Below are 25,361 nucleotides of genomic sequence, written 5' to 3'. Positions count from 1 at the left end.
TATCTAAGCATACAGTAACATAGGTCAGATGGATGCACTAGTAGCCATCAAATAAACAGAACATTAAAGTCATGGAAATTTGGACTTGAATTCATTCTTCAAAGTTCAAATCATGTGTCTATTCTCGTGCTGTCGTGCATCGAAGAATAGAACAAAATTTCCATGGAAGTATACAATTTTTTCCTAAATTTCCCATCCGGCTAGAGAAAATGAGAACATGATTTGAGGAGGTCATCATCATACCGCTATTACTCCTACACACAACAAACTCATAAACCTACAATTCCGTTACTGGACTAAAATCTTCCCCTGCCCCGACCTCGCCCTCGGCCCCTTCCCCTGCCCCGCCCCCATCCTCCAAACTCTCTTCTACCACCACCTGCTTCATCAGGGCCACTGAAGCTGAACATGCTCATCCGTAAACGTTCAGCATCTGAACTCTCTGGCCTGCCATGGAAAACATCTGCCCCACCCTGAAAACATCATATTGACATTGGAATCAACATTCTGACACTAGTGTTATCGAAAGTCTGGAAAGGAACGCATGATCATAATAAGGGATCGAACTAACATGCATATCTTCTAGGTCTAGTTGTTCCTGCAGTTGCCTTGCCAGTTCCTCATCTCGGCTAGTGTCTTGCATATAGCTTTCTGAGGTGGACTTTGAACCAATGGCCTTCCTCTTCTCCCATTCGTCAAGGGTAAAAACCTGAGCATCTTCTTCCTTACCTTTGCCCTTGAATCTATGACCCCGACCATGCCTGCCTTCAGGCACAGCCTGCGACATTTTCTGCAGTAGCTTCTGTGCAGCAGCTTGGTTTTGAACAGGAACTGTTTCACTGACTGCAAATTGCAAGGAAATAAGTTCTAACTGCACCTGACAAATTATGCTGAGTAAATTGATGAAAGATAAGTTTTGGAAGCCCACCTTCTTTTGGTCTGCTATCTTGAGTGGATTCAACCTTGCTTTTTGTAGTGTCTTTGTATACATCATTCGAACCCTCATTCATTGGTTTGCCACCGGAATTAACTGGCACGTGGTCATGAGTAACTGCCAACTTAATAGCTTTATGAAAGGAAGACAGCCCACAAGTTACAAGCACGTTACCAAAGCCTAAAAGTTTTTGCAAACATGTAATAATTGTGCGTGGAGTAACAGGTGAGAATTATGTAGTGCAGGTATACAAAACAAGTGTGTATCTTGCAAGCATGTGAGAAACCTCAGAAGGATCAGGTTTTCCTACTGAGGTGCAGAGCTCCATGTTTTTCAGAAACGACAAGGAACCGGTTCGCTATCAAAATAATGGTGCTTCAGATTCACAGGACTTGATAGTGACTTCATATTAAATTTCAAAAAAAGCAAGTATATAGTGACGAGTGTAACAAAATACTATATGTTATAACACCTTCTAATGAAGGACTGAACATTAATATGCCATCCATGTGGATTTCACCACCCAAACCAAATGCAATTGTGATTGACTTCCAATGCGGTGTTTTACTAAACGATTTTTTTGTATGAATTTTTTCCTATTTGCTGGTGCCTCATGATGTGTTTCATCTTAGCCAAAATTGGACCTAGAAAACTTTGTTGCTGCTGCTGCTGTATTTTACTGAAAGTAAACAACTCTACATAACTTCCAGTTCTTTAGTGAACAGCATGAGTGATAACGGCAAGAGAGGTATGAATACTTACCAGGATACGGTTGAACTTTGGTTGTCCTGCAGGGACGTGCTTCAATGTCTAACTTTTCAAATGGTGGAGGTCCAGCTCCATCATCACTTTGAGACAACCTCAAAGATGGACGAGATAAGCCAGAGTATTTCTGGTTCATCTGCCATTCTTCATACAATGATTGGACAGTCCCCCCAATGACTCTCACATTTTTCGCACTTAAGCACAATATACCATTATTGATTGGAATTTTATTCTCAAGGCGAACCTGTAAAGTGGCAAGGACAAAAAATGCATGTCAATGCTATTTCTCAATAAACTGCAAAAGCATGTAAACTGCAGGTGCCGCATGGTATTGCATGGCAGTTCAACTTCAAATGGTCACAGAGAACCATAATGTACAGTTCTTAATCAAAATTCAGGACTTCATATTTAGTTTTTTTTTTAAAAAAAAAGCACAAGGAATTTCAGACAGACCATGGGGCAGACAACCAATGGGAATAAAGAATGCTATCTCCCAACCCCATCTTAATGCCACATCACCATATATACATCATCTCAAATAAGCTTCGTTACACCATTCTTACATAGAAATATTAGCATGCCTACTTTATCTGTTTCAAAGTTTGTTTTCATGCTGAAAGATGGAATAGCTTCACACAAAAGCTACCTGAACATTCCTATTCTCTTATCCATTTCTAATATGCTCTGAGCTAGATATTGTTAATCTATACTCTAATCTCAATGTTTCAAAAAAATATACTCTAGTCTCTGGTTCCAATGGCATTGATATTCAGGACTGAACTAGAAGTCCCAGACAATACCCAGATAGTCAGGCAAGCTTAAACTCTGTACACCGAATGGGCACAAAATGTGCCACTCCACAACAAGAAACAGAACCAGAACAGTGTCAACTGACCTTGGTACCTGGCGCTATCTCTTCAGTGATGAATGGGATAGGAGTAAACTCTATGGCAACTGCTTCACATGTCCCATCAGTGAGACCAAAGCGCAGAAGACGACGCTGTTGCGGGTTCTTGAAGGAGGCATCAATGCTGCTGCGATATATATCTCTTACAGAGACTACCTGTATTAAAACAACAGTTCATGGAAATAGTTAGGCATATTATACTACAATAACATGAGAATGCACAGTCAATCCACAAGTGCAGAACAGACACTTCACCCTCTGACACACACAAGTTTGGTCCAGAGAACTGGCATTGCCAAATGCCAATGCTCTTTTCCCTCTTATTGGCTAGAACCACTGTCACGTCGCAACCATAAATCACAAATGCAATGTTCACCCAAATCGAGCCACAGATTAAATAATTACCCCAAGCAAGACATTTTTTCCTCGGATACTGATACAAATTCTTAGCGCAGCGGGTGTATAAGCTCGGGACTGGGTGGTTTTGAGATTTCCGACAGTACCTGCAGCACGATGGGGCCGTGAAGGTACGAAAGCCGCTTCGCCGTGGCGGCGGTGGTGGCGCGGTCCGGTAGCGACTTGCCGCCGAACGACCTCAAGTCCATGTCAACGAGCTCTGACTCCATGGCCTCCGGCGACGGCGTGGGGGAAGCCAGGAGCAGGGCCTGGATAGCCTCGTCGGTGGGGTCGCGAAAGCGCCATCCTCGGTCCGCGAGGGACTGCAGGAGCCTGTGGTTCCCGGCGGAAGAGGCCGATGCGCTCGGCGCTTCCGCCGCCGCCGCTGCCGCCATCGCAGTTGGTGCGGGGTCACTGAGTCAGGGTGTTCTCCGGCGGCGAGGTCAGACCGTCAGAGGATTTTGCGTTCCGGCTATTCGGAAGTTTGGCTATTGCCAACGCACAGTGAAGGCGGATTTTGTGAAGTCCGTGATAGCAACTAGTAAACGGAAATGCTGGTTAGGAATTCTTTCTGCGATTGCAAAAGACCCTTAAATGTCACTTTGACACTTTGAAGTTTGATTTTTATATTCGATCCCCATAGTTTTGTTGCAATGTTTCACCCGCCCCATGGCCCCAATGCGATTTTAGGGCACGTTTGGTTGTCTTGACCGGCCACCTCACCTCGCCTCGCCTCGCTCGGTAAGGTTAGGCTTCATAGTGTGGGAGAGTATTTTTAGCTCGTCTGAATTGGTGAGAAAAATTCTTAACAGCGTCTGGATTGGTGAGGAAAATTCTTGAAAGCGTAAAAATTGAGGTAACTTGTAAGGCAACCAAATGACTAATTTCTTGCCTAGGCAGGCCGAGCAAGGGCAATGAAACATCTAAACACGCCCTTATTTTCCACTTGGTACGCGCCCAGCCAAATCTGTCGCATTTTCATTAATAAATATAAGAAGCCATAAAGTTTTCATATACCAAAGCAAAATGTCAATGGCAAGATATGGCAAAGTTATAGTTGTTTCTTCTACGAGGAATACAAAGTTATAGTTGATGGCGGTACTTGCCACAATGTGGCTAATAGAAAAAGGGGCTTGCTAGCGCCCGGACGTTTAGCGGAGCAGCTCCCGTCCGACGCATGCATCACCATCTATTTAAAATCTGATAGCTATAGTAGCACCATAATAAATACCCACTAATAATCAAATGTTCCGTTGCAACATCGAAAACAAAACAGCTGCAACATCGAAAATCTATAGTTGCAATATTAAAAAAATACAAAAATATGGCTCAATGTAAACATAAATATTCAGTGAGGAAAAATTCCCACCGCGACATCGAACATATGTTTCATGCAACATTTCTAAATAAATCATCATATGTTTGACTGTTTGAGCTCTTACAGGGACAAATATTGCAACACGAAAAATCAACAAATGAAACATCAAAAGTCAACTGTTGCAACATTGAAACATCTTAGAAAATCAATCGTGCAAGGTCAAAAGATACATTCATTTGCAACACCCGCGCACATCTATAGCACTTGCAACATCCAAAAATCTCTACTGCAACACGAGGAGGTACCTATCGCAACATGGAGCCGTCAGTAGGCGCGAGCTTCTGCTGCTCCATTTCGCCATGGCGTCGAGCATGCGGAGGAGCTCGTCATGGTTAGCAATGCGGCAGCTTGTGGCATTAAGGGTGCGCCCGCCGCACGCTGCTTGACCTCCACGCGCTGCAGCTATGGCGTTGAGGGAAGTGCCCGTTGCTCGCCTGCTCGACCTCCACGAGCTGCTTGCCACGGCCACTGGTGCGGCACGGCACGATGCCCCCTAGATCGTCCGGTGGCGCGAAGAAGAAGGTCGTGCGGCTGGTGGCGAAGCGGCCCACCAAGAACCGGCATACCAAGGTGGAGGGGCGCGGGCAGCGGATACGGATGCCGGCGTTGTGCACCGCCCGGGTGCTCTAGCTGACACGGGAGCTGGGCAACAAGACCGACGGCAAGACCATCAGTGGCTGCTCGAGCAGGCGGAGCCCCCCATCATCGTTGCCACCGACACCGTCCCGGCCAACTTCTCCTCCCTCGTTGTCTCCCTCCGTTCTGGCGCCTCGCACCCCTCACCCGGCTCCCGCACTACCGCCTTCCACCACCTTGCGCCGCCGCAGCACGAGGTCGCGCCATGCTCGGCTGGAGCCACGCGGCCCATCACCAACACCAGCAGTTCCTCCCGCCGCCACCACTCCCGCCGCCACCACCACCGCAGCAGGCGCCGCAGCAAGATCCTGGCGCCAAGGAGTTCACGAGGAAGCACTACAGGGACAACACGGTGCCATATTCAGTGCTCGCCAGGCCACCGGCGTGCCACCCATCGAAGAAGAATAGAGAAAGAGAAAGAATGGTTGGGGAAGAAACCACCGGAAGAGTGGGGCTCACTCACGTGGAGAAAGAGAAGCGGGCAGGGGCGCTCGTGGACTGCCGGTCAATCAACCTGAGTATTACCGAGTAAAAATATATGCTAGGTCTAAAATTTTTACAACAACATTACCTTCATAAAAAAAATACAACACCCCTCATCTATAGCATGCTGAATGATCGAATCAGCGCAGAGAACTAAATCTGGTTTGTATGTGGTGAAATTGCAATTTCAGATCGGGGTTATCGCGACGCAATTGAGTGCGATCGGCCTAAATATAGATGTAACTTGATCCTTTGATACTAGTACGTTTTTTTTTTGAAACATTTGATTGATTTTAAGGCCTGGTCTGGCCCGATCCGGCCCGGGCGTGTTAACAGACTCGGATGAATGGGCAGCAGCAGCAGCACGACCGGACGCCGGCTTGTCGTCTTGTCCAATAACCAGCCCATTCCATGGCGCGGGCCCTGCGTCCGCCGTGGTTCACGACGCCTCCGCGGCTCCGCCGCAACGCAACTCATGCACGCCATGACGTGGGGCCCGCCCGACGCCGCGCCAGCAAGAAAAAGGCCGCGTGTTCAGCGTTTGCCCGTCGACAAAACCCTCCTCGAGTGTCCTCGTCCTCGTCCACGAACAGATCGAGCCGGATCGGCGGCATCCTTGCTTGGTGCCGGGAGCCCGGGCCTCGTGCAGTCGTGCCGCTGGGTCGCGTCGCGATCCAGGGGGCTCCAGCTCCCCCGACCCCGCAGAAGGTCCGAGCATTATTTGCTTCTGTCCTTGTCCGTCTCGTCACTCTTAACTCCGATCCTTCGTCTTGTTAGCGCATCTGGATTGGTGGTAAAATTTGCTCTGGAAATGTCAATTTTTTTTCTGCACTTTGCCAATAAGATTTGTCGCGGCCATACTAATAAACTTACTAATAAGTTGGGATAATCTTGTGGAGGTACCCAGTTTGATTTTACTTTCGGGAGAAAGTAGAAACGCTGGGACTGTTGAGATTCTGATCGTATTTGTGCTCCTCTCTTGTGGAGCTAAATCAGTTTTGTCCTATTAAGCAGGAGAATACTGATAGCATCTCCAAACAGACTACCCATTTTTGACTTTCTATTTGAGTTAGCAAAAATATCCCTCTCCGTATTAAGTTATTTATTGCAACAGACTATCCATTTCCCAGTCTCCAAATCCCAACGGCTAGATTACTCTCTAAAATATACACTCTCCATCCACTCCAACAACTACAGCAGTCTCTCCATTTTGCATTCTCCATTAGAGCAATTATTGCACGTGGGACCCATGCTTTGGCAAGGTAAATTGGCTTGCCAAGTTTGGCACGTGCGAGGGGAAGTTTGGCAAGTCAGATAGCATGAAGAGCCGTATAGCAACTCTGTTGGACCACGATTTTCTTACTAACTTACCAAATTTTAGATTAGCAAGTTGGATAGCAAACTTTCTTACCAAATTTTAGATTAGCAAGTTGGATAGCAAACTTTCTTGGAGTTAGGCTGAGCAAACTTGTCTTCATCCACCTGTTGGATTCTAGCTCCTGCATTGAACTTGAACGCAACAAAAACAATTCGATTTTTTGTCTATCACACATGATACGTGTTTGTTGTCTACTTCATTGGGATCCCGAATATAAATCCATCATTTTGTTTTACTCTACCATGCAATGCTCATATTCAAATGTAAATGAATCAATGATTACACATCTTATTACCATCATAATCTGATTCTTTTGTCTAAGCCAAAATGAACTTACATCTGGGATATGAGGAAGAGGAAGCCTGCCGGATTTCATGGAATCTTCTCACCATCAATTGCCTGCGACATTTTGGCGATTTCTCCTCTGACTGATGGCACTACACTGCATTAAAAAAATTTAAACGCAATCTTTTTGTCTCCTTTTTTTACCATAAAGCTCCACCTTTCTTGACCCTCCTGCCCCTGAATGAAACGCAAAGCAGCTGAGCTTGGATTCTTATCCACGGCACCCCCACCACTCCCGTAACGTAAGCCAAAAGATCAGAGAAAGAGACAGACAAGATTAGAGGAGTGATAGGAAGCGGGAAAAAAAGAGAGTAGGAACCTCCCCTCGAATCTTTCAGTTTTTTTCTGTCTTCATGTGTCTTTGTTTAGACGTTGGCTTGTTGGGGCAGGAGACTTGGGACGAGAGGGGGGAAGAGTTGGTGAGCGAGCTCGGGATCAGCGGGTGACCCCAGAGGTTGTTGTCTCGGGGGAATTCTTAAGCCCCATCTTCTTCCACGGGTTCTTGGACTCGCTGCTGTTCTTTGGTTGGTCTCCTTGGATCTCTGACTCCAGCCTTTCCCCACAATCTCCAGTTCTTGGTTCTTCTTCTTGGAGGAGGGCTGCAGGGGAGAGGAGAGGAGGCGCCATGGGTAGCTTGGCGAAGCTGGCGAGGAGGGCGGTGGAGACGGACGCCCCGGTCATGGTGAAGGTGACGATTTTCTCCTGCCTCATCGAATTCGCGTCTTGATTCCCTGTTTCTTGGTCTTCTGTGCTGATTTCTTCCTGATGGCGTCCCTTTTTCAGATACAAGAACTGCTTCGAGGGGCCACGAACGTGATGTCGCTTGCGCAGGTATCTGATCATAGTTCTCGATTTGGCTGTGCAATGAATTGATGCGTTGTGAGGGAGATGTAAGGTTAAACACAAGCACATGGGATGTTTGCATTGCATATGAATTATGAAATGGAAGTCAAATGGGGGCATGTGGAGCGATCATCTGTATAGCAATTAGCTCCCCGTATGATTTTGTCAATTGTTCAAGTTGTAATGTAGTTTGATACAGTTCTGCTATGTTTCATGGAACGCATCAAATGGTTTTTACTTGCTATTCCTGAAAATGTTTCTTATGTTGCTGCTGTGGGACACATTCGAATGTAATACTTCTTCTTCTTTTATTGCCATGTAATCTAGTTAGTGACAAGCATGTCTGTAAGTGTCCTACCACTACTAGCATGACCAGACCATGCAGTATCTCCTAGAAATTAGTTTCTGCTTTTAACTTTTGTAAACCTTGAATGCAGGGAGTTGTTTACTGGCAACCTCCTGAGTCAGCTATGAATAAGATCGAAAAAATCATCAGGGAACCAGCAGTCAGTAAATACGGTTCTGATGATGGACTTCCTGAACTTCGAGAAGCACTTCTCGAAAAGGTAAATTATTTTCATCGTGGGATATATAATATATTTCCCCCCATACATTAGAACAAGATTACCATGCTGTTATGTTACTGCACTGCCATTGGCATTCAAGACTCAGGATCCCGCTTTCAAGCCCACCACATCTTCACCAAAATCTAATAGAAATATGTGATCTCAATTCTAAGAATTGCATTGGCAAATGGCAACCTCAAGTGATTGCTGAAAGCTTCAGAAATTAATTTTGTCAAAGAGAAGGGTCCCAAAAAGCCTTTTCTCAGAGTTATGTTTCCCGGAAGCATCTAATTTTCTGATAGGCAACAAGTTTGCTAAACTGTTTATTTATCAACTGAGAAATGAGAATGATGTTCATTTATGTGACTCCTGGAAGTTTGGAAGGCAAAATCATGGTTCAAGGAGCTGCAATTTGTTTGTCTAACAGTTAAGATGAATTCATGAGATCATTTGGGTACTCTCCATAATACTATTAGCCTGAATATTCCACGGGGCGCAGTTATCTTTAAAATTTATTCCAGTGTTTCATTGCCTATTGCCTATTGCACCTTGACTTCATGCCTCCGTTGAGATAGCTAGCAACTTGTCCTTTCGGAAAAAAAAAGATTGTCGCAACTTGGATATATTTTCTGATGTTTACTTATTCTTTTGCAGCTACGCAAAGAGAATAAGCTTACCAAGTCATCAGTTATGGTTACTGCTGGAGCAAATCAGGTAATAGTTATGTTTCATCTAGATCGCCCTGGTATAAGTTTTTACTTTTTCGTGCTGCCTATTTTTCTTTGTAAAGTTGTCAAGCTGCAGGTTGTGTTTCCCAGTTTCTGTTTATTAATTCTTTGGGGCACACTCCTTTTTTCCTGTCTTTCGACTAGGTTGGTCAAACCAGGTCTTTTCTTACACCTATTTTTTCAGGCTTTCGTGAACTTGGTCCTCACTCTTTGTGATGCTGGTGATTCTGTTGTCATGTTTGCGCCGTATTATTTCAACGCCTACATGTCATTCCAGATGACAGGTGTTACTGACATATTAGTTGGTGCTTGCGATCCCAAGACACTTCATCCTGATGTTGGTAAGATGACTCTCCTGTTCTTCCTTTGCATTTGAAAAGTCGATGAGATGTCTTATATCAACAGTATATTGTAAGAAATTTGTTGTACTTAGTGCTGGTTCTGGCAGCAGCTGCTTCATTGACACATGATAAATTTTTCTGATAAGTCTATGCCATCTTTTAGCTAATTAGAGGGATATGCTTTACAAAGTGCGATACCAATGCATGTAGTATAAGAAATTATCTATCGGCTATAATGGATAATATTTCAGTTTGGAAGCATGCATTACAAGTATGTCTAAAACTGCAGATTGGTTGGAGAAGGTTCTGCAAGAAAATGACCCTGTCCCTAAACTTGTTACTGTTGTGAATCCGGGGAATCCCTCCGGAGCTTTTATTCCCAGGCCTATGCTTGAGGTCATCTCTCTCCACAAACACTTGTGTTTGTAATCACTATTGAATATTTCCTAATATTACATTGTCATTGCAGAGAATTTCAGATATTTGCAAAAATGCTGGTGCATGGCTTGTCGTTGACAATACCTATGAGTAAGTAAATACTTATAGAGTGATAATTTTTCACAAGTAATCATATAACCTTTTGTGATATATATTGAGAGAACTGAAAAGAGCCTTGACTTATGGTTGTAGTCAAAGGGACATCAGTCATTCGAACTCTACTTCCTAGTTCCTACTCTTGAATCTGTGTCCAGATGGCATCAATTTTCATTCAATATTTGTGGGGTCTTTTACAGATACTTTATGTATGATGGAATGGAGCACTATTGCTTAGAAGATAATCATATTGTCAACCTCTTCTCGTTCTCCAAAGCCTATGGAATGATGGGGTGGCGTGTGGGATACGTGAGTGCATCATACTCACCCTTTATCCTTTTCTTATTGTTTACTACTGGTGATGCCTAGCCCAGCCTGCTAGTTTGCTGTTGTTAATTGCCATTGTGCCAGCAAGTCATGCATGATCTGTCTGCTGCAGATCGCATTTCCAAATGAAGCTGATGGCTTCCATGATCAGCTCCTCAAAGTGCAAGATAACATACCTATCTGTGCTTCCATCATCGGGCAGCGCCTGGCGCTCTACTCACTGGAGGCTGGACCCGAGTGGATCAAAGAAAGGGTGAAAGACTTGGTGAAAAACCGAAAGCTACTTGTGGAAGCGCTGTCTCCACTCGGTGAGGACAATGTCAAGGGCGGGGAGGGTGCCATCTACCTCTGGGCCAAGCTACCAGACAACTTCTCAGATGATTTCGAAGTCGTCAGGTGGCTCGCAAACAAGCATGGGATCGCTGTGATCCCTGGAAGTGCCAGTGGGGGCCCTGGATACATCCGTGTTTCCTTCGGTGGGCTCAAGGAGGAAGATACAAGGCTTGCTGCAGAGAGACTAAGGCGTGGCTTGCAGGAGCTAGTGACTGATGGAATGGTACAGTAACCACCCATTGGCGTAAGTAAAGCTTAACATTCAAGTTTCACAGAACTCCAATTTTCAATGGTATAAAAATTTCTGCTGGGCTTGATTCGAGAGAAGAAAAGGATATTATTTTCAAGAATACATCGTTGTTGAAAAGGGCAATTGGTGGAACGAGAACTTGAACAGAATAAAAGGCATCCAGCCTGCAGAGTCACCTATGTTATAAATAGCATATCACCATTGAGTACTTGCTGCTGTTTGACTTCCAGTTTTCCGTATTACTGATGACAGCAATTGTACACAATCGAAGTATAAGACATTAAGACTATAAGAGTTATTAGCTGTTCATGAAATGCTTGTCTGATGAGCTGTTCGTTGGTAAATTGTTTTGCCGAGCTTTCGGTTTTCTTCATGCTTGCAAACTCAAACCAGCTGCTTTTCTTATGTTGCTGATATGATAGTATTGTAACTCTGAACCTGAATGTTAAGAACCTGATCTGGTGAAATTTTCAGTCCAAGCAAAAAAGGTAATGCAAATTGCAGTTCCTGAAACACAGAGGGAGAGAACTCCAGTTGTCTCTCATGATGGCGACCGGCGAGGCATCACATCAGAGATTTGGAACAATCTCTCCTGACCATTGCGCTGGCCATTTCACTGCCTCTTTCTGGTGACATTTCTCTAATCCTCCTCCAACCGGGTCCCTTTCATCGTACACTGGCCGCACAACGCGATCGGCTTCCCATAAAACCATTTTGTTTTTGTCTCCACTCGTTTTATTTTTCTTTATAAAAAAATAGAGAAAATTAAAAGCGACTAGCTTGAGAGGGATGTGCCAAGTGCAGAAGCGGCGCATCAATAGCCTTCCAAACGTGGCGGAGTACACACGAAAACGACTCCTCCCTTCATCCACGCACTGAAAACAATGCAAAAACAAAAAAAACAGCAGAAAACAATAGGAAATGCTCAAAACTCCTTTCGGGAAGGGAGAAGGGGGGAAAAAGAAAAGCTCTCAACAAACTGCCAGGATGCAGCTGGTAAGGAACGTGACTTTTGCAAGCCGTGGCTGAAGACAAATTGCAGCTAACATCTCAGTGGGTAAAGGGGATGAACAGGTCATCAAGAAAAACGGCGTTCATTTCTGGGGGTAGGAACGGACTGCTCCGCCCCGCCCCGTTCCGTTCCGTTCGTGTGCCACGTGAGGCGGGTCCAACGCGTTCAGGTGGCTGAAAGAGGATTGAATGGCTGCAGGAGAAAGCAGGTGCAGCACTAGGGCTGCAATTCAATGCGGAGCACACTGTTTAAGTCCCTGAATCATAGAGCAGTGTTGTATGCTAGCGTAATCAAGCTGGGGGCTTTCTTGGTTAGGCGTCCTGTCATGGCACCCAGGACGCAACATGTGTTGCTCCAATTTCTGGGCAAAGTTCATGAATGGCCAGTGCAGGGCAGAGTACTGCTGCAGTGGCAATGTGGAATGCAGGTGCAGCAACCTTAAGGTCAAGCGCCCCGCTACCAAAGTAGAGTACTATCATGCTAGTCAAGCCCCAACTAATTCTTGAGCAGGATTGTGGGGTGGCCTGCAACTAATGACAAAGGACAACTCCTGACACTGTCACAGTTTCATTTTTCTTCCCCTGTTAACAAAAACACCTTCATTTTTTCAGGGTGAAAGAAGAGAGAAGTGGCTGAAAAATTGTTAACAACAACTGAGATAGTATTATATACGACACTTGTTTCTCTAAAGCGAGAAAATGTTGTCAATCATCTCGGATAAATGTCTGATCGGATCGAACAGTGGCTCACCAGAACGAAACAGTAATATGGGAAAGAGTAGAGTAGTGGCCCATCATCAGAAAAGGATCTGTTGATCTGGCCACATCCAGCACGGCATTGACGTCCCCCCGGCCAGGCATGGTTGCTCCTCATTGCTTCACAGTACGCGCTCATGCTCTGCCAATCCCTTCTTCCTCGATCGAGTTTACAGGTCGCGGACAGCAATGGTGGTGGCCTGGTGGCCTCTGGTAGGTGGCCAAAGACCATGTGAGCGTGCAGCGCGCAGCAGCGACCGGCCGTCGTCGTCGTGGTTGATCGCTATGGTCCCGTCCCCAGATCTCATCTCATCTCATGACGCACGCTACCTTTGGGCGCCATAACTGCCAATCTTTCAGGCATGCGGCAACGGGCCCCTGTTATTGTAAAAGTGGATGGGAGATCAATGCTGCCGTTTTTCTTCAGAGGTTGTTGGGCGTGCTGGTTTGGAGGAGGAGGTTTGAGGTCCGGTGCAGTTGCAGGCTTGCAGCTGCCGGTCGAGGCGTCGAGCGGTGTGAGCGTGAGAGCTGGGGGAACTTGTGGCGCGGCGCATCGATCTGCCGGCTGATCGAAGCGATCGCCTCGCTGCCAAAAGAAGTACAGCGACACAAGCCAGCAAGTTACACGAAAACAAAGCTAAGGACCGGGAACTGCCAGTCAGATGCAGATGCGGCCAGTGCTTGAGGAGGACTGGGACCTTCAGACACGATGTGCTCTGAACTCTGAACTCGGCTGGTTTGCGCGCCTGGACTGACTGCACTGTCAGAACCACATCAAGTTCTTCAGAGTTCAGATCTCTGCAGCGAGGTATATTCACAAGTACTGAAGTCTGAAGGCTGTAAACTCTTCGCATCCATGTGCTGTGCTGTCGGCCGTGTAGTGTTGTACTGCCTTGTACGTGCTCACACGCCCGACAGGCGGATCGATCGGAGATCCGAGAGGCTGCGACGTGGTTCTGCACGGCGCGTACGCCACGACAAACCCACTCCAACGTAGCACGACATGGCAGCGACGCCAAGCCAGACACTGGCACTAGGATGGCAGTAGTAGTTAACTACTGTAACCCTGACGATGATCTTTCTTGTTTCTTGTTGGGTTTGGGTGCTTCCGTGCGAGAGATCCCCGCGGGAACAACTCCTGCGCTCCGCTACACTCCCAAAACGGGGCTGAACGGAGCGATGCCGCCGACGAGTTGCCGGCGTCGCGCCGGCGGGATGAGATTAACTGCAGCACGCAATTGCGGTTGGCGGGAGCCATGAATGCCGCGCCCTGCCAAGCCCAGTTAACCCAGCGGGCAGACACTGCAGTTATTGCGGCGAGCTGGTGTAGGGCCACTGGCCATGGCGATAGCGTTCCTGGTCCAAACCCTCCCCTCCGCGCCCCCCCGGTCCCTCGCGCCGAGAAGAAGCTGTAACGGTGGGACCCCCTTGCTGCCTTCTGACGTCTGACCCCTCCTCTCCGTTTGCTCCATCGTCTTCCTACTCGCCGCCGCGCCGCGCCGTGCCCCCTACCCTACTCGCCGCCGGTACAGTGAGCACGGTGCTGCGGTCCGAGCTATTACTGTCGTGAATTATTCGGAAGCGCATTGCGCTGTCCCCCTTAGCTAAATTTAGGCCATCAAGAACAGCAAGTCCCCGTCGATCTCGCTTTGGTTCGGTTCGTTTGGCTCTGCAGCCTGGTGCTCTCCACTCTCACTCCACTACAGTAGCCTGAAAAAGGCCACCGAAGGAAATGAGCCAAATTTCTCGACCTCGAACCAATTAATTACTATGACCAACTGTCCAACCATTAGGACATACGGGTAGCACTGTTTTTGTCACAGTAGCACACGGGGCTGCGTCACGTGCCATACGCCATCGGTCGTGCCAACCTGTTGCCGCTGGCAACCAGCTCGCCCGTGCAAGCGCAGCCACGGCCGTCCGTGTCCTTGCTCGCTCGTGCTGCTGCCTTGGCCATGCAACGCAATGCGGCAGCAAAACGACTCTCAGACATCATCACCATCATTTCGAACGCCAGAATTTCACGTTTTTTTTTTACATTCCTAATTTTAGAACGTAACAGTATAACAAGTTTCAAACAGGGATATGAATCTGATATGGAAGAGTTACTATGGGCCGGTAAAAAGTGAAATCGGAGGATCCATCGAAACGAAAGGCTATTCTATTCAATGGGCCCTGGAACAAGCCCAGAAGAACCGAACCGGGGGGATCTGAATTGGGAAGCCGGTGCACGGCCTCCCCATTTCCCTCCCTTTTTTCCGGTGGCTGTGACTGTGAGTGAGCTTGCAGGTCTCCGCTAAAACCCCGAGGATTAGGTGAGGCGCAAAGCAAACCCAGCCGAGGCGAGGTCATCGAGCGATCAAGCGAGGAGAGAGAGAGAGAAGGCGGCCATGGCCGCGCGCGCCATAAATGCGAGCGAGTCGGTGGATCCAACTCCTCTCCCTCCCACCCCGCCATTACCACCGGCTGCCAGTACGACCCTCCTTAAATCCCCCGCAGTGCCGCGCCACCCACACACTCGGCGGAAAGGGGCGCGGGAGCTAGGGTTTGGGGACCGGGCGCGGCGGCGGAGGAGGAGGAGACCGGGTGGGCGCGATGTGGGCGGCGGAGGCGGCGTTCTCGCGCTCGGGGTCGTGGCGGGAGGCGGAGGACGAGCGAGAGGCGCTGCGGTGGGCGGCGCTGCAGCGGCTCCCCACCGTCGCCCGCGCGCGCCGGGGCCTGCTCAGGTCCCCAGCGCCCGACGGCGCCGCGGCCGTCGAGGGGGACGACGTGCTCTGCGAGGTCGACGTCGCGGGGCTCTCCTCCGGCGACCGAACCGCGCTCGTCGACCGCCTCCTCGCCGACTCCGGCGACGCCGAGCACTTCTTCCGGCGCATACGCAGCCGCTTCGACGCGTGAGTACACACGCCTTGCATTTAATTAGCTCTCGCATCATCATCATCGTTCGGCATCCTCGTCTCTCTCCGCCTCTCGGTTTACTTGTGCTGCACTCCGCCGCCTCCGCACGCGCCAGCGGCGGCGCGCCGACGCTAGAAGCTTCTAGAAGCGCTCGCCTGGTCCAGTGTGGCGCGTCCGTGGGGCCCACGCGCGCATTGGCTGAAATGCGGGCCCAAAGGACACATCCGCTGGAGTTGCTGCTTGCTGGTTGGTGGTGGCGTGGTGCTGCAGTGCTGCTGCGGTCTGCGGAAAGGCTTCCCAGATGCGCGCTCAGAGCGACTGGCCCGCGGGCCCCGCGGGCTTTCTCCTATTGCAGAGAGCCCAGCGCAGGCGTAATTTGGATTGTCGCCTGGCCCGTCCGTGGCGCCGCCGCAGCGCAGCGCGTAGGCCTCGAAGTTTTTTCTTCTAGAATCTTCCCGAACGTGCTACTCAGAAGCTTCTATAGCATGGCCCACCGACTTGCTGGCCATGTTTGGGCCCCACGGGCAGGCGGGAGGCTGAGGCGCTGAGCACCTGCAGCAGTAGCAGGCGCACGCAAGCTCACCAGATCACTATTTCGGCAGTAGCGCCAATACATGGTTCGTGTCGTGCGTACTCGTATGACGAGCCGCGTATGTGCCCGCTTGTGTCACATAATTTGTATTACTCGCTCTGAATCAAATAATTTGTGTCCCCCATACTTTGCAGCATGCTGATCTTTCCTTGGTTCTGAACTATGTGTGGTTTCTTGGTGTCCGATATCCATTCCTGCAGTGTGCACATAGAGTTCCCCAAGATCGAAGTGAGGTATGAGGATCTGACGGTGGACGCGTACGTGCACGTCGGGAGCAGGGCGCTGCCCACCATCCCAAACTTCATATGCAACATGACTGAGGTTGGCCTGTGATCTTTAGCTGCAAAATCTATCTTCAATTTTCGGTATCCATCAGCTGTCCAGTATACTAATTTTCGTGGTGAAAGTTTTGATCAAACGATTTCGGTACGACAACAACCAGAATTAGGCACCAGTTTTATTGATCTTGAAATGCTTATTTTGTCGATTTGAAAGGCGTTTCTGAGGCATATGAGGATCTACCGAGGAGGAAGAATGAAATTGCCGATATTGGACAACATCAGTGGGATAATTCGCCCATCAAGGTGCGTGTGGAGACTCTATCCCTCCTCCCCCCCCCCTCTCTCAATGATATATAGGAAAACTGTGTTTCATTCTGTTTTTATGTTGCTCAAAATTAAGCTTTGCTAAACTAAATATGCGTATGGTTCATGCTGCAGAATGACACTGCTTTTGGGTCCTCCAAGCTCCGGGAAGACCACCTTGCTTCTGGCTCTTGCTGGACGGCTTGGCCCTGGATTAAAGGTTTGTATCATCATGTCAATCAGCTTTCTTTCTATATATCTTGCTCAAAGTTGATAGGCAAAATCTTTATTACCTGGTCTGGTTCAGTCAACGCTTTATCCATCATCAGAAGAATACCATCTGTTTCCTGAAAATGAATTCTGATCAGCAAAATTAGCCTTTCAAGCCCCAAACAACTTCTTGTTGCTGACAAGCAGCACCCAAATTTGTTGTAGATGTCTGGGAACATTACTTACAACGGCCACCATTTAAATGAGTTTGTGCCTCAGCGAACATCTGCTTATGTCAGTCAGCAAGACTGGCATGCTTCAGAGATGACGGTCAGAGAAACTCTGGAGTTTGCTGGGCGCTGTCAGGGTGTTGGAATAAAGTATGGTAGGTCACTGCACCATGATATTATCAAGTTCTATTGTTCCTTGCTTAGTTGTTTGTTTGTTCTTTGACATGAATCAACCTGCAGACATGCTTGTTGAACTACTGAGGAGAGAAAAGAATGCGGGGATAAAACCCGATGAGGACCTTGATGTATTCATGAAGGTAGATTACGTCAAGATAGCTTTACCATCTTTGCACACCAAATTAATTGTTGTGTCATATATCTTGTTCTTAACTTTTCAGGCGTTGGCTCTTGAGGGTAAGCAGACAAGCCTTGTGGCTGAGTATATAATGAAGGTATTGATGTATCTCTTTCAGCTATTTGTTTATTTGCTTTGGATAGTCCCAAAAAATTGTTTCTATTGTGTTTGTCCAGTTACTTTTTCTGCTGGCCTCATTAATTTACGTGATTTTTTTATTCCTTTATTGTACAAATACGTTATTCGGCCCATTCCCCCTTTTAAATGTTCATTGCTTTCATTTATGGGGGAGTATTCTTCCTTTTCTAATTGTTTTAAATAGTTGTTAACACAATTTTATTTCCTATAGCTTCGTGATTACTTTCCGTGCCAAGATTTCTGAATTGCTAATTTTGATCTAGCCAAGATTTTAGGGCTGGACATCTGTGCTGACACCATTGTTGGAGATGAAATGATCAAAGGGATCTCCGGAGGGCAAAAGAAACGCCTGACAACAGGTTACTACATATTACTGCCATTTATGTATGCTAATGCTGTTAGCTGAAGGAATTGAGCTATTGCAAGATTTGCATGCTGTTTCCATTGTGCAAGTTGTGCTAATCTTTGTTGTTCTTGCAGGTGAATTGCTAGTTGGGTCTGCCCGTGTGCTGTTCATGGATGAGATATCTACAGGCCTTGACAGTGCAACAACATATCAGATTATCAAGTACCTAAGGCATTCCACACATGCACTTGACGGCACTACGATCATATCCTTGCTGCAGCCAGCTCCAGAGACTTATGAACTATTCGATGATGTCATTCTGATAGCTGAAGGTCAAATTGTATACCAGGGTCCCCGTGAATATGCTGTTGATTTTTTTGCTGCTATGGGATTCAAGTGTCCAGAAAGAAAAAATGTGGCAGATTTTTTGCAAGAAGTAGGCACCTCCACACTTTCTAGTTTCATATCGACTGGATTTTCTTGTATTCATTTTTCTTTCGTTTCAGGTTTTGTCCAAGAAAGATCAGCAGCAGTATTGGTGCCACTACGATTATCCATACCAGTTTGTTTCTGTATCAAAATTTGCTGAAGCCTTTAAAACATTTATTATCGGTAAGAGATTGCATGAGGAATTAGCTGTGCCATACAACAGATATCGTAATCATCCTGCAGCTCTTTGTACATCAAGTTACGGTGTCAAGAGGCTTGAGCTTCTCAAATCCAACTACCAGTGGCAGCGTCTGCTCATGAAAAGGAACTCATTCATCTATGTCTTCAAATTCATTCAGGTATTATCATTTATGATATGCATCTAGCAAACTGAATAAATAAGTATGTGCACAAGGCCACCGCTACACTGTTGAACAGTTGATACGAAAAACTTATGCAAACAGTGGTAGCTAAAACTTGCTCAGTAACTTGAGCCAAACACACACATTGCCCTCACTGATTCATTTGATGGCTTTTCTGCTTCAGAACCTCTTAATATGATGAAATAATAAATGTGATTGTCGTACAGATTCATATAGCTATTATGCCTTTTGTGCTAAAAAGTAATCCTATCATACTTAAATATTATATGTTAGCCTTTCACTAGTTTGATATGCACAGAGCCACAGCCTCTTATATCTTCGTGTTTGTAATCATATGCCATGATTTTGATATGAATCGCGTGTTTTACTTTCTGGTGTCAATTCCAACCAATGAAAGATGTTTTAACATGCTCTCTCTTTTTGGCAGCTTCTACTTGTTGCTCTTATCACAATGACAGTGTTTTTCAGATCAACAATGCACCATGATTCAGTTGATGATGGGATTATTTATCTAGGAGCCCTTTACTTTGCGATAGTGATGATTCTGTTCAATGGCTTCACTGAAGTCTCGATGCTGGTCACAAAGCTTCCTGTTCTTTACAAGCACAGGGACCTGCACTTCTACCCGCCATGGGCTTATACACTTCCTTCTTGGCTCTTGAGCATCCCAACCTCACTTTATGAATCAGGAATGTGGGTACTTGTAACATATTATGTGGTTGGCTATGATCCCCAATTCACAAGGTAGTTGACATTAAATTTGTTGATTTTTATTTTTTCTCAGAGCATCAGAGATGTTTTTCATTTAAAGTTTGATCTTTTCCATCTGCAGATTTTTGGGACAATTTTTGTTGCTTTTCTTTCTGCACCAAACATCTTTGGCTCTTTTTCGGGTCATGGCATCTTTGGGCCGTAATATGATAGTTGCTAATACCTTTGGATCATTTGCTTTGTTGGTTGTTATGATTCTTGGAGGATTCATCATAACCAAAGGTTGAACCTCTCTCTGTTAGCTTATTCATAGTACTTTAAGATTATATACCTAATGTTTCCTTGATAACCAACAGAAAGCATACCAGTCTGGTGGATTTGGGGTTATTGGATCTCTCCTATGATGTACGCACAAAACGCTATTTCCATCAATGAATTCCATGGGCATTCATGGAGCAAGGTAGCACTTGATTTTAATCCCGAGTCTCATGCCGGGAACGCAACATGGCACCAATCTGTTATGTTTATAGTTGTGTTGTGCACAACACAAAACATGGATACACATAAATAGTTCCAAGGCTATAAACCAAATGATTGAGATATATTAGTTTTGTTGTTATGGTGCTATAGGGGTTTTCTACTGATACATACTTGCTGTATTTCAGCAATTTGCAAACCAGAACATTACAATGGGTGAAGCGATACTCACTGGATATGGGTTATTCAAGGAAAAATATTGGTTCTGGATTGGTGTTGGAGCATTGTTTGGTTATGCTATTGTTTTGAACATCTTGTTCACAATGTTCTTGACGATTCTCAACCGTAAGTTTATGCTTACTAGAAGGCCAAAACGACTTCAACTTCTTTGCAATAGTTTACTAATTTTCGCCCTTATTGCTTTTTCACAGCTATTGGAAATCTGCAAGCTGTTGTGTCCAAAGATGAAATTCGACACAGGGATTCTAGGAGGAAGAATGATAGGGTAGCCCTGGAGCTACGATCTTATCTGCACTCAAATTCATTAAGTGGTAATTCTAGATGGAATTTTTTTTCGTAATACTCACATAAGAAGAAAATTTTGTTTTTCCTTTGTAAAAGGGTGACTTTCATGGACATTGACTGTGGTTGACTTTCAGGTAATCTCAAGGAACAGAAGGGGATGGTGTTGCCTTTTCAACCCCTTTCTATGTGCTTTAGGAATATCAACTACTACGTTGATGTACCAGAGGTATGTCAAAGTTGTATCATTTGTATGACTGAGGTTACTCAGAAAAAGTAAAGATATGTATTTATTCATTCATAATCCAGTTTTGCTAGCAGGAATTGAAAAAGCAAGGTATAGCAGAAGACCGCCTACAGCTGCTTGTTGATGTCACTGGAGCATTTAGGCCAGGGATACTAACAGCACTTGTTGGAGTCAGTGGAGCTGGCAAAACCACCCTCATGGATGTTTTAGCTGGCCGGAAAACTGGAGGGCTCATAGAAGGAAGCATTACTATATCTGGGTATCCTAAGAACCAGGAGACCTTCACTAGGATCTCCGGGTATTGTGAACAGAATGATGTCCATTCACCTTGCTTGACTGTGCTTGAGTCTTTGTTATACTCAGCATGCCTCCGGTTGCCTTCTCATGTTGATGCAGACACTCAAAGGGTAAGCTTTTTCAGAATGTTTTTTCTTTTGGTTTTCTATGTCCCATGCCCCCTTTCGTCCTCCTTATCCTCAGTGTTCCCATTCATAGGCTTTTGTTGAAGAGGTGATGGAACTTGTTGAGTTGAATCCCTTAAGTGGTGCTCTTGTTGGTTTGCCGGGGGTAAACGGTTTGTCTACAGAACAACGTAAAAGGTTGACAATTGCTGTTGAGCTTGTTGCAAATCCTTCTATTGTTTTCATGGACGAACCCACATCAGGATTGGATGCTCGATCTGCAGCCATTGTGATGAGGACAGTGAGAAATATTGTTAATACAGGCCGGACTATTGTCTGCACCATCCATCAGCCAAGTATTGACATATTCGAATCATTTGATGAGGTACAAGAAATAACCGAGAAGTTATTATATAAGCTATCCATTTCATAAACATGAGAGTTGATTAATACTGATCTAAACATTCCAAAGCTCTTATTTTATTATATGATGAAAATGTCTGTTAATTAGTTACATATATTGAGTCCCAATTTCACTACGAAGGAAAACAATACGATGTTACATCTAATTTGAGGATCATCGTGATGAGAAATTTATTCTGAACCCTGTTTGGTAGAAGTTTCATTGGTCTTATATGTTGTACCTACTGTCCCCCCCAACTATTACTAGCTGTAAAGATTACAGATTTGTCCTCTCCTAACTTATGTGTATGGTCCTCAGCTTTTGTTCATGAAGCGTGGAGGGCAACTTATATATGCTGGTCCCTTAGGTGCCAAATCACGCAATCTGGTTGACTTTTTTGAGGTATATTCTGCCGTATGTGTTTTCTAATTTTCTTACTGATGCAAGTTTACACAATGCCTCTGTCCTTACATCCGTATTTGCTAACAGGCAATTCCAGGAGTGCCTAAAATCAGGGATGGCTATAATCCTGCTGCATGGATGTTGGAAGTCACAAGTACTCAAATGGAGCAGATTCTTGGAGTGGATTTCGCTGAATACTATCGAAAATCAAAATTATTTCAGTAAATACATATACCCTCTAAAATTCTCTTATGTTTTTGGATAACCATTTCCCCACTCATCATCTTGTAATGCTATTGCATTTCAGGCAGACCAGAGAAATGGTTGAGGTCCTGAGCAGACCGAGCAGTGAATCGAAAGAACTTACTTTCGCCACAAAGTATGCCCAACCATTTTGTGCTCAGTATATTGCTTGCTTATGGAAGCAAAACCTATCATACTGGAGGAACCCTCAATATACCGCAGTTCGATTCTTCTACACTGTTATCATTTCATTGATGTTTGGAACTATTTGCTGGAAGTTTGGGTCTAGAAGGTATGTCTACTGATTGTTCTGCCAGAAATTTTAACACATACATATACACAACTACTTAACTGGCAACCTGAACTTAGCACAATTTTGTCGCTGAATAATTACCAGGGAAACCCAACATGACATATTCAATGCCATGGGTGCCATGTACGCAGCAGTGCTGTTCATAGGAATTACCAATGCCACTTCTGTTCAGCCTGTGATCTCCATCGAAAGATTTGTATCATACAGAGAGCGAGCCGCTGGGATGTATTCAGCATTGCCTTTTGCATTTTCTCTGGTAATTTCCGTCAGAATTCATTTGCTTGCTTGGGACTAAGATTTTGTTGTTATTCTTGATAATGGTGCTCATGTTGTTGGATAACCATTGCTGTTTGACAGGTCACTGTGGAGTTCCCTTACATCCTTGTGCAGTCACTTATCTACGGTACAATCTTCTACAGTTTGGGATCATTTGAGTGGACAGCTCCCAAGTTCCTGTGGTACCTGTTCTTCATGTACTTCACGTTGTTGTACTTCACCTTCTACGGCATGATGACAACGGCGATCACTCCAAACCACACGGTTGCGCCTATTATTGCTGCTCCGTTCTACACTCTGTGGAATCTCTTCTGCGGATTCATGATCCCAAGAAAGGTATGGGATAAACATGCACCCGGTAATTCACACCTAATGTCCTCTAGCCGATTTCTGTGCCATAGCCTACCAATAATTGTGAATTTTGCATGTGACATCTCATCCAAAAAGTTGCACCAGACAGAATGATATGATAAAAATCTTAGATATTTTTAAAAATGCTTTTTTTTCTTGTCTAGCTTTCTGAGTTATTGGTTGTGAGTCATTGCCATATCCGGGAAAAAAGCGCTATACACTGGTTACTTTGAAATGATTGGAATGTTGCTCTGAACATCAGAGTTAGCTGAATCGGAGAGCTTCCCTCCAATAGAAGAAACCAATTGCTAAATGGATTTTCCCCTGTGCACTATTTTATTTTCTGTTTGTTGTTTGTTTTCGGGAGTGGAGGGTTACTTTAAGCCAGACTGACTGTCCTAGGTGGGCCATATTTTGTCGAGTTGGGCTTTAACTGCATAATGCATTAGGGATTAATTTTTAGTTCGGATCACATCGGATATTTGAATACCGATTAGAAGAACTAAACGTGAACTAATTATAAAACTAATTGGATAAGTTGTGGCTAATTCGCGAGACAAATCTATTAAGCCTAATTAATCCATGATTAGCACATATTTACTGTAGCATCACATGGTCAAATCATGGACTAATTAGGATTGATAGATTCGTCTCACGAATTAGCCTTCATTTATGCAATTGGTTTTGTAATTAACCTATATTTAATACTCCTAATTAGTATCTAACTTCGATGTGAAGTCACTGCTTTCCTACCTCCCATGGGCTCAATAGCCTTTTTTTATATACAAGGAGTATATATGTTCTTAGTCCAAGTTTTTTCATAGTACTTGCAAAAATTGATCCCTTTCCCGTAAATAAAGTTTCTAATTCTAGAAAGCCTTGGATGAGTTAACCTCATGTTCTTATACACAGTGCACGCTATGCCCATGTTATTTGCACATCAGCCATCTGTTCTTCACAGCGGCAGCACTGACCAATTTTTGTCTCTCCGCTGAACGCTCGCAGCGCATCCCCGTGTGGTGGCGTTGGTACTACTGGGCCAACCCGGTGTCGTGGACGCTGTACGGCCTCCTGACCTCGCAGTTCGGCGACCTGGACCAGCCCCTGCTCCTCGCCGACGGCGTCACCTCCACCACCGTGGCGTCCTTCCTGGAGCACCACTTCGGGTTCCGCTACGACTTCCTCGGCGTCGTCGCCGCCGTGGTCGCCGGCTTCTGCGTCCTCTTCGCCGTCGTCTTCGCCCTCGCCATTAAGTACCTCAACTTCCAGCGAAGATGATCGCTCGCCGCCCCCCGTGCTCGCCAATGTACCACCACCACCACCGCCCGCCGCATCGTGTCACCACCAGTTCGCCGCACATTAATTTGTCCAGAAACATTTTGTCGCCGGTAAATAATCTTCCGGTCGGTCACGGGAGCGTGTGAAGAGTGAGAAAAGTAAAAACTGTATAGCCCCCAGTAAGCCAGCTTTCTTTCACCCCTGCAGGAATGCGTCTGCGCGTGCATGTACTGCCAGTCCGCCACTGCCTCTCTCCATCGTTATACCGTGCGGTCGCTTCGTGCAGGTTTTTTTTTTTGACCGCGCCTTTCTGCCGGTGCCCACGAGCGGCCGCCGCGGCGCCAATGGGCGGTCGACACCTGCGCTCCCTTTTGACCGCTTTGGCATGGCGGCCTCGTCCTCCCCGATGCCTCCCTTTTGGATGCGTAGCGTAGGCGGGCACGCTTGCGCAGTGCTTCCAAGCGCTGGAAAAGCCAGCGGCAGCCAGCGGCGTCTTGGTAGTGTCCCGCTCGCTCTCCATCTATCACTCTATCAGTCGAGGTGAGGTGACGGCCGCGATGATAGCGATCGATCCCCTTGTGCTAGGCGACGAGCATCTCTCTCGCTGTCTCTCTTTCTCTGCAGGTTCGTGGAACAGATGGAGGCCAAGCCGAGCTTTACC

General features: G+C 46.1%; 3 protein-coding genes across 7 annotated transcripts; 2 read left to right on the top strand and 1 right to left on the bottom strand.

Moving 5' to 3' along the window:
- Window positions 1–63: 63 nt before the first annotated feature.
- LOC117856725 (uncharacterized) lies at window positions 64–3,505 on the bottom strand. 4 transcript variants are annotated; one of them, XM_034739096.2, is made up of 6 exons: window positions 3,110–3,505; window positions 2,595–2,762; window positions 1,697–1,943; window positions 929–1,114; window positions 572–843; window positions 64–473 (listed from the first exon to the last, which is right to left on the bottom strand). In XM_034739096.2, exons 1-6 carry the CDS (start codon window positions 3,395–3,397, stop codon window positions 297–299), a joined length of 1,338 nt encoding a protein of 445 aa, XP_034594987.1. In that variant the 5' UTR covers window positions 3,398–3,505; the 3' UTR covers window positions 64–296. The 4 variants fall into 4 exon arrangements, with proteins under 4 accessions (XP_034594987.1, XP_034594989.1, XP_034594990.1 ...); XM_034739098.2 differs by having other exon boundaries at window positions 929–1,051; window positions 3,110–3,504; XM_034739099.2 differs by having other exon boundaries at window positions 929–1,030; window positions 3,110–3,504.
- A 3,941-nt stretch (window positions 3,506–7,446) lies between these two features.
- Window positions 7,447–11,458, top strand: LOC117858516 (aromatic aminotransferase ISS1). Of its 2 annotated transcripts, XM_034741587.2 has the most exons (11): window positions 7,447–7,533; window positions 7,612–7,676; window positions 7,795–7,910; window positions 8,006–8,053; window positions 8,503–8,631; window positions 9,286–9,345; window positions 9,544–9,700; window positions 9,990–10,096; window positions 10,170–10,228; window positions 10,435–10,543; window positions 10,674–11,458. In XM_034741587.2, the coding sequence occupies exons 3-11, from the start codon at window positions 7,848–7,850 to the stop codon at window positions 11,124–11,126; spliced, it is 1,185 nt and encodes a 394-aa protein (XP_034597478.1). In that variant the 5' UTR covers window positions 7,447–7,533; window positions 7,612–7,676; window positions 7,795–7,847; the 3' UTR covers window positions 11,127–11,458. The 2 variants fall into 2 exon arrangements, with proteins under 2 accessions (XP_034597478.1, XP_034597477.1); XM_034741586.2 differs by lacking the exon at window positions 7,447–7,533 and having other exon boundaries at window positions 7,540–7,676.
- A 3,906-nt stretch (window positions 11,459–15,364) lies between these two features.
- LOC117857171 (ABC transporter G family member 31) lies at window positions 15,365–24,906 on the top strand. The gene is made up of 24 exons (XM_034739684.2): window positions 15,365–15,805; window positions 16,602–16,722; window positions 16,897–16,985; window positions 17,121–17,205; window positions 17,421–17,580; window positions 17,666–17,742; window positions 17,824–17,877; window positions 18,187–18,277; window positions 18,399–18,700; window positions 18,771–19,052; window positions 19,504–19,820; window positions 19,909–20,069; window positions 20,144–20,247; window positions 20,453–20,609; window positions 20,696–20,815; window positions 20,924–21,015; window positions 21,108–21,440; window positions 21,529–21,819; window positions 22,156–22,239; window positions 22,327–22,460; window positions 22,547–22,774; window positions 22,880–23,051; window positions 23,153–23,407; window positions 24,428–24,906. The coding sequence occupies exons 1-24, from the start codon at window positions 15,507–15,509 to the stop codon at window positions 24,698–24,700; spliced, it is 4,281 nt and encodes a 1,426-aa protein (XP_034595575.1). The 5' UTR covers window positions 15,365–15,506; the 3' UTR covers window positions 24,701–24,906.
- The last annotated feature ends 455 nt before the right edge of the window (window positions 24,907–25,361 follow it).

This window comes from Setaria viridis, chromosome 5, assembly GCF_005286985.2.
Source record: "Setaria viridis chromosome 5, Setaria_viridis_v4.0, whole genome shotgun sequence".
NCBI classification, from domain to species: Eukaryota; Viridiplantae; Streptophyta; class Magnoliopsida; order Poales; family Poaceae; genus Setaria; species Setaria viridis.
Note: the sequence above shows the minus strand (reverse complement) of the source record. Positions and strands in the feature narration are given on the sequence as shown.

Bases quoted from the DNA above. Each gene is read 5' to 3' on its own strand.
- LOC117856725 (XM_034739096.2), bottom strand. From the start codon at position 3,397: ATGGCGGCAGCGGCGGCGGCGGAAGCGCCGAGCGCATCGGCCTCTTCC. The intron at 1,944-2,594 runs GTCAGTTGACAC...GCCACTTTACAG, and splicing joins AGATAGCGCCAGGTACCAAG to GTTCGCCTTGAGAATAAAAT. The intron at 474-571 runs GTTAGTTCGATC...TGATGTTTTCAG, and splicing joins TAGACCTAGAAGATATGCAT to GGTGGGGCAGATGTTTTCCA.
- LOC117857171 (XM_034739684.2), top strand. From the start codon at position 15,507: ATGTGGGCGGCGGAGGCGGCGTTCTCGCGCTCGGGGTCGTGGCGGGAG. The intron at 20,248-20,452 runs GTAGCACTTGAT...GCTGTATTTCAG, and splicing joins ATGGGCATTCATGGAGCAAG to CAATTTGCAAACCAGAACAT. The intron at 23,408-24,427 runs GTATGGGATAAA...GAACGCTCGCAG, and splicing joins GATTCATGATCCCAAGAAAG to CGCATCCCCGTGTGGTGGCG.
- LOC117858516 (XM_034741587.2), top strand. From the start codon at position 7,848: ATGGGTAGCTTGGCGAAGCTGGCGAGGAGGGCGGTGGAGACGGACGCC. The intron at 8,632-9,285 runs GTAAATTATTTT...ATTCTTTTGCAG, and splicing joins GAGAAGCACTTCTCGAAAAG to CTACGCAAAGAGAATAAGCT. The intron at 9,701-9,989 runs GTAAGATGACTC...CTAAAACTGCAG, and splicing joins GACACTTCATCCTGATGTTG to ATTGGTTGGAGAAGGTTCTG.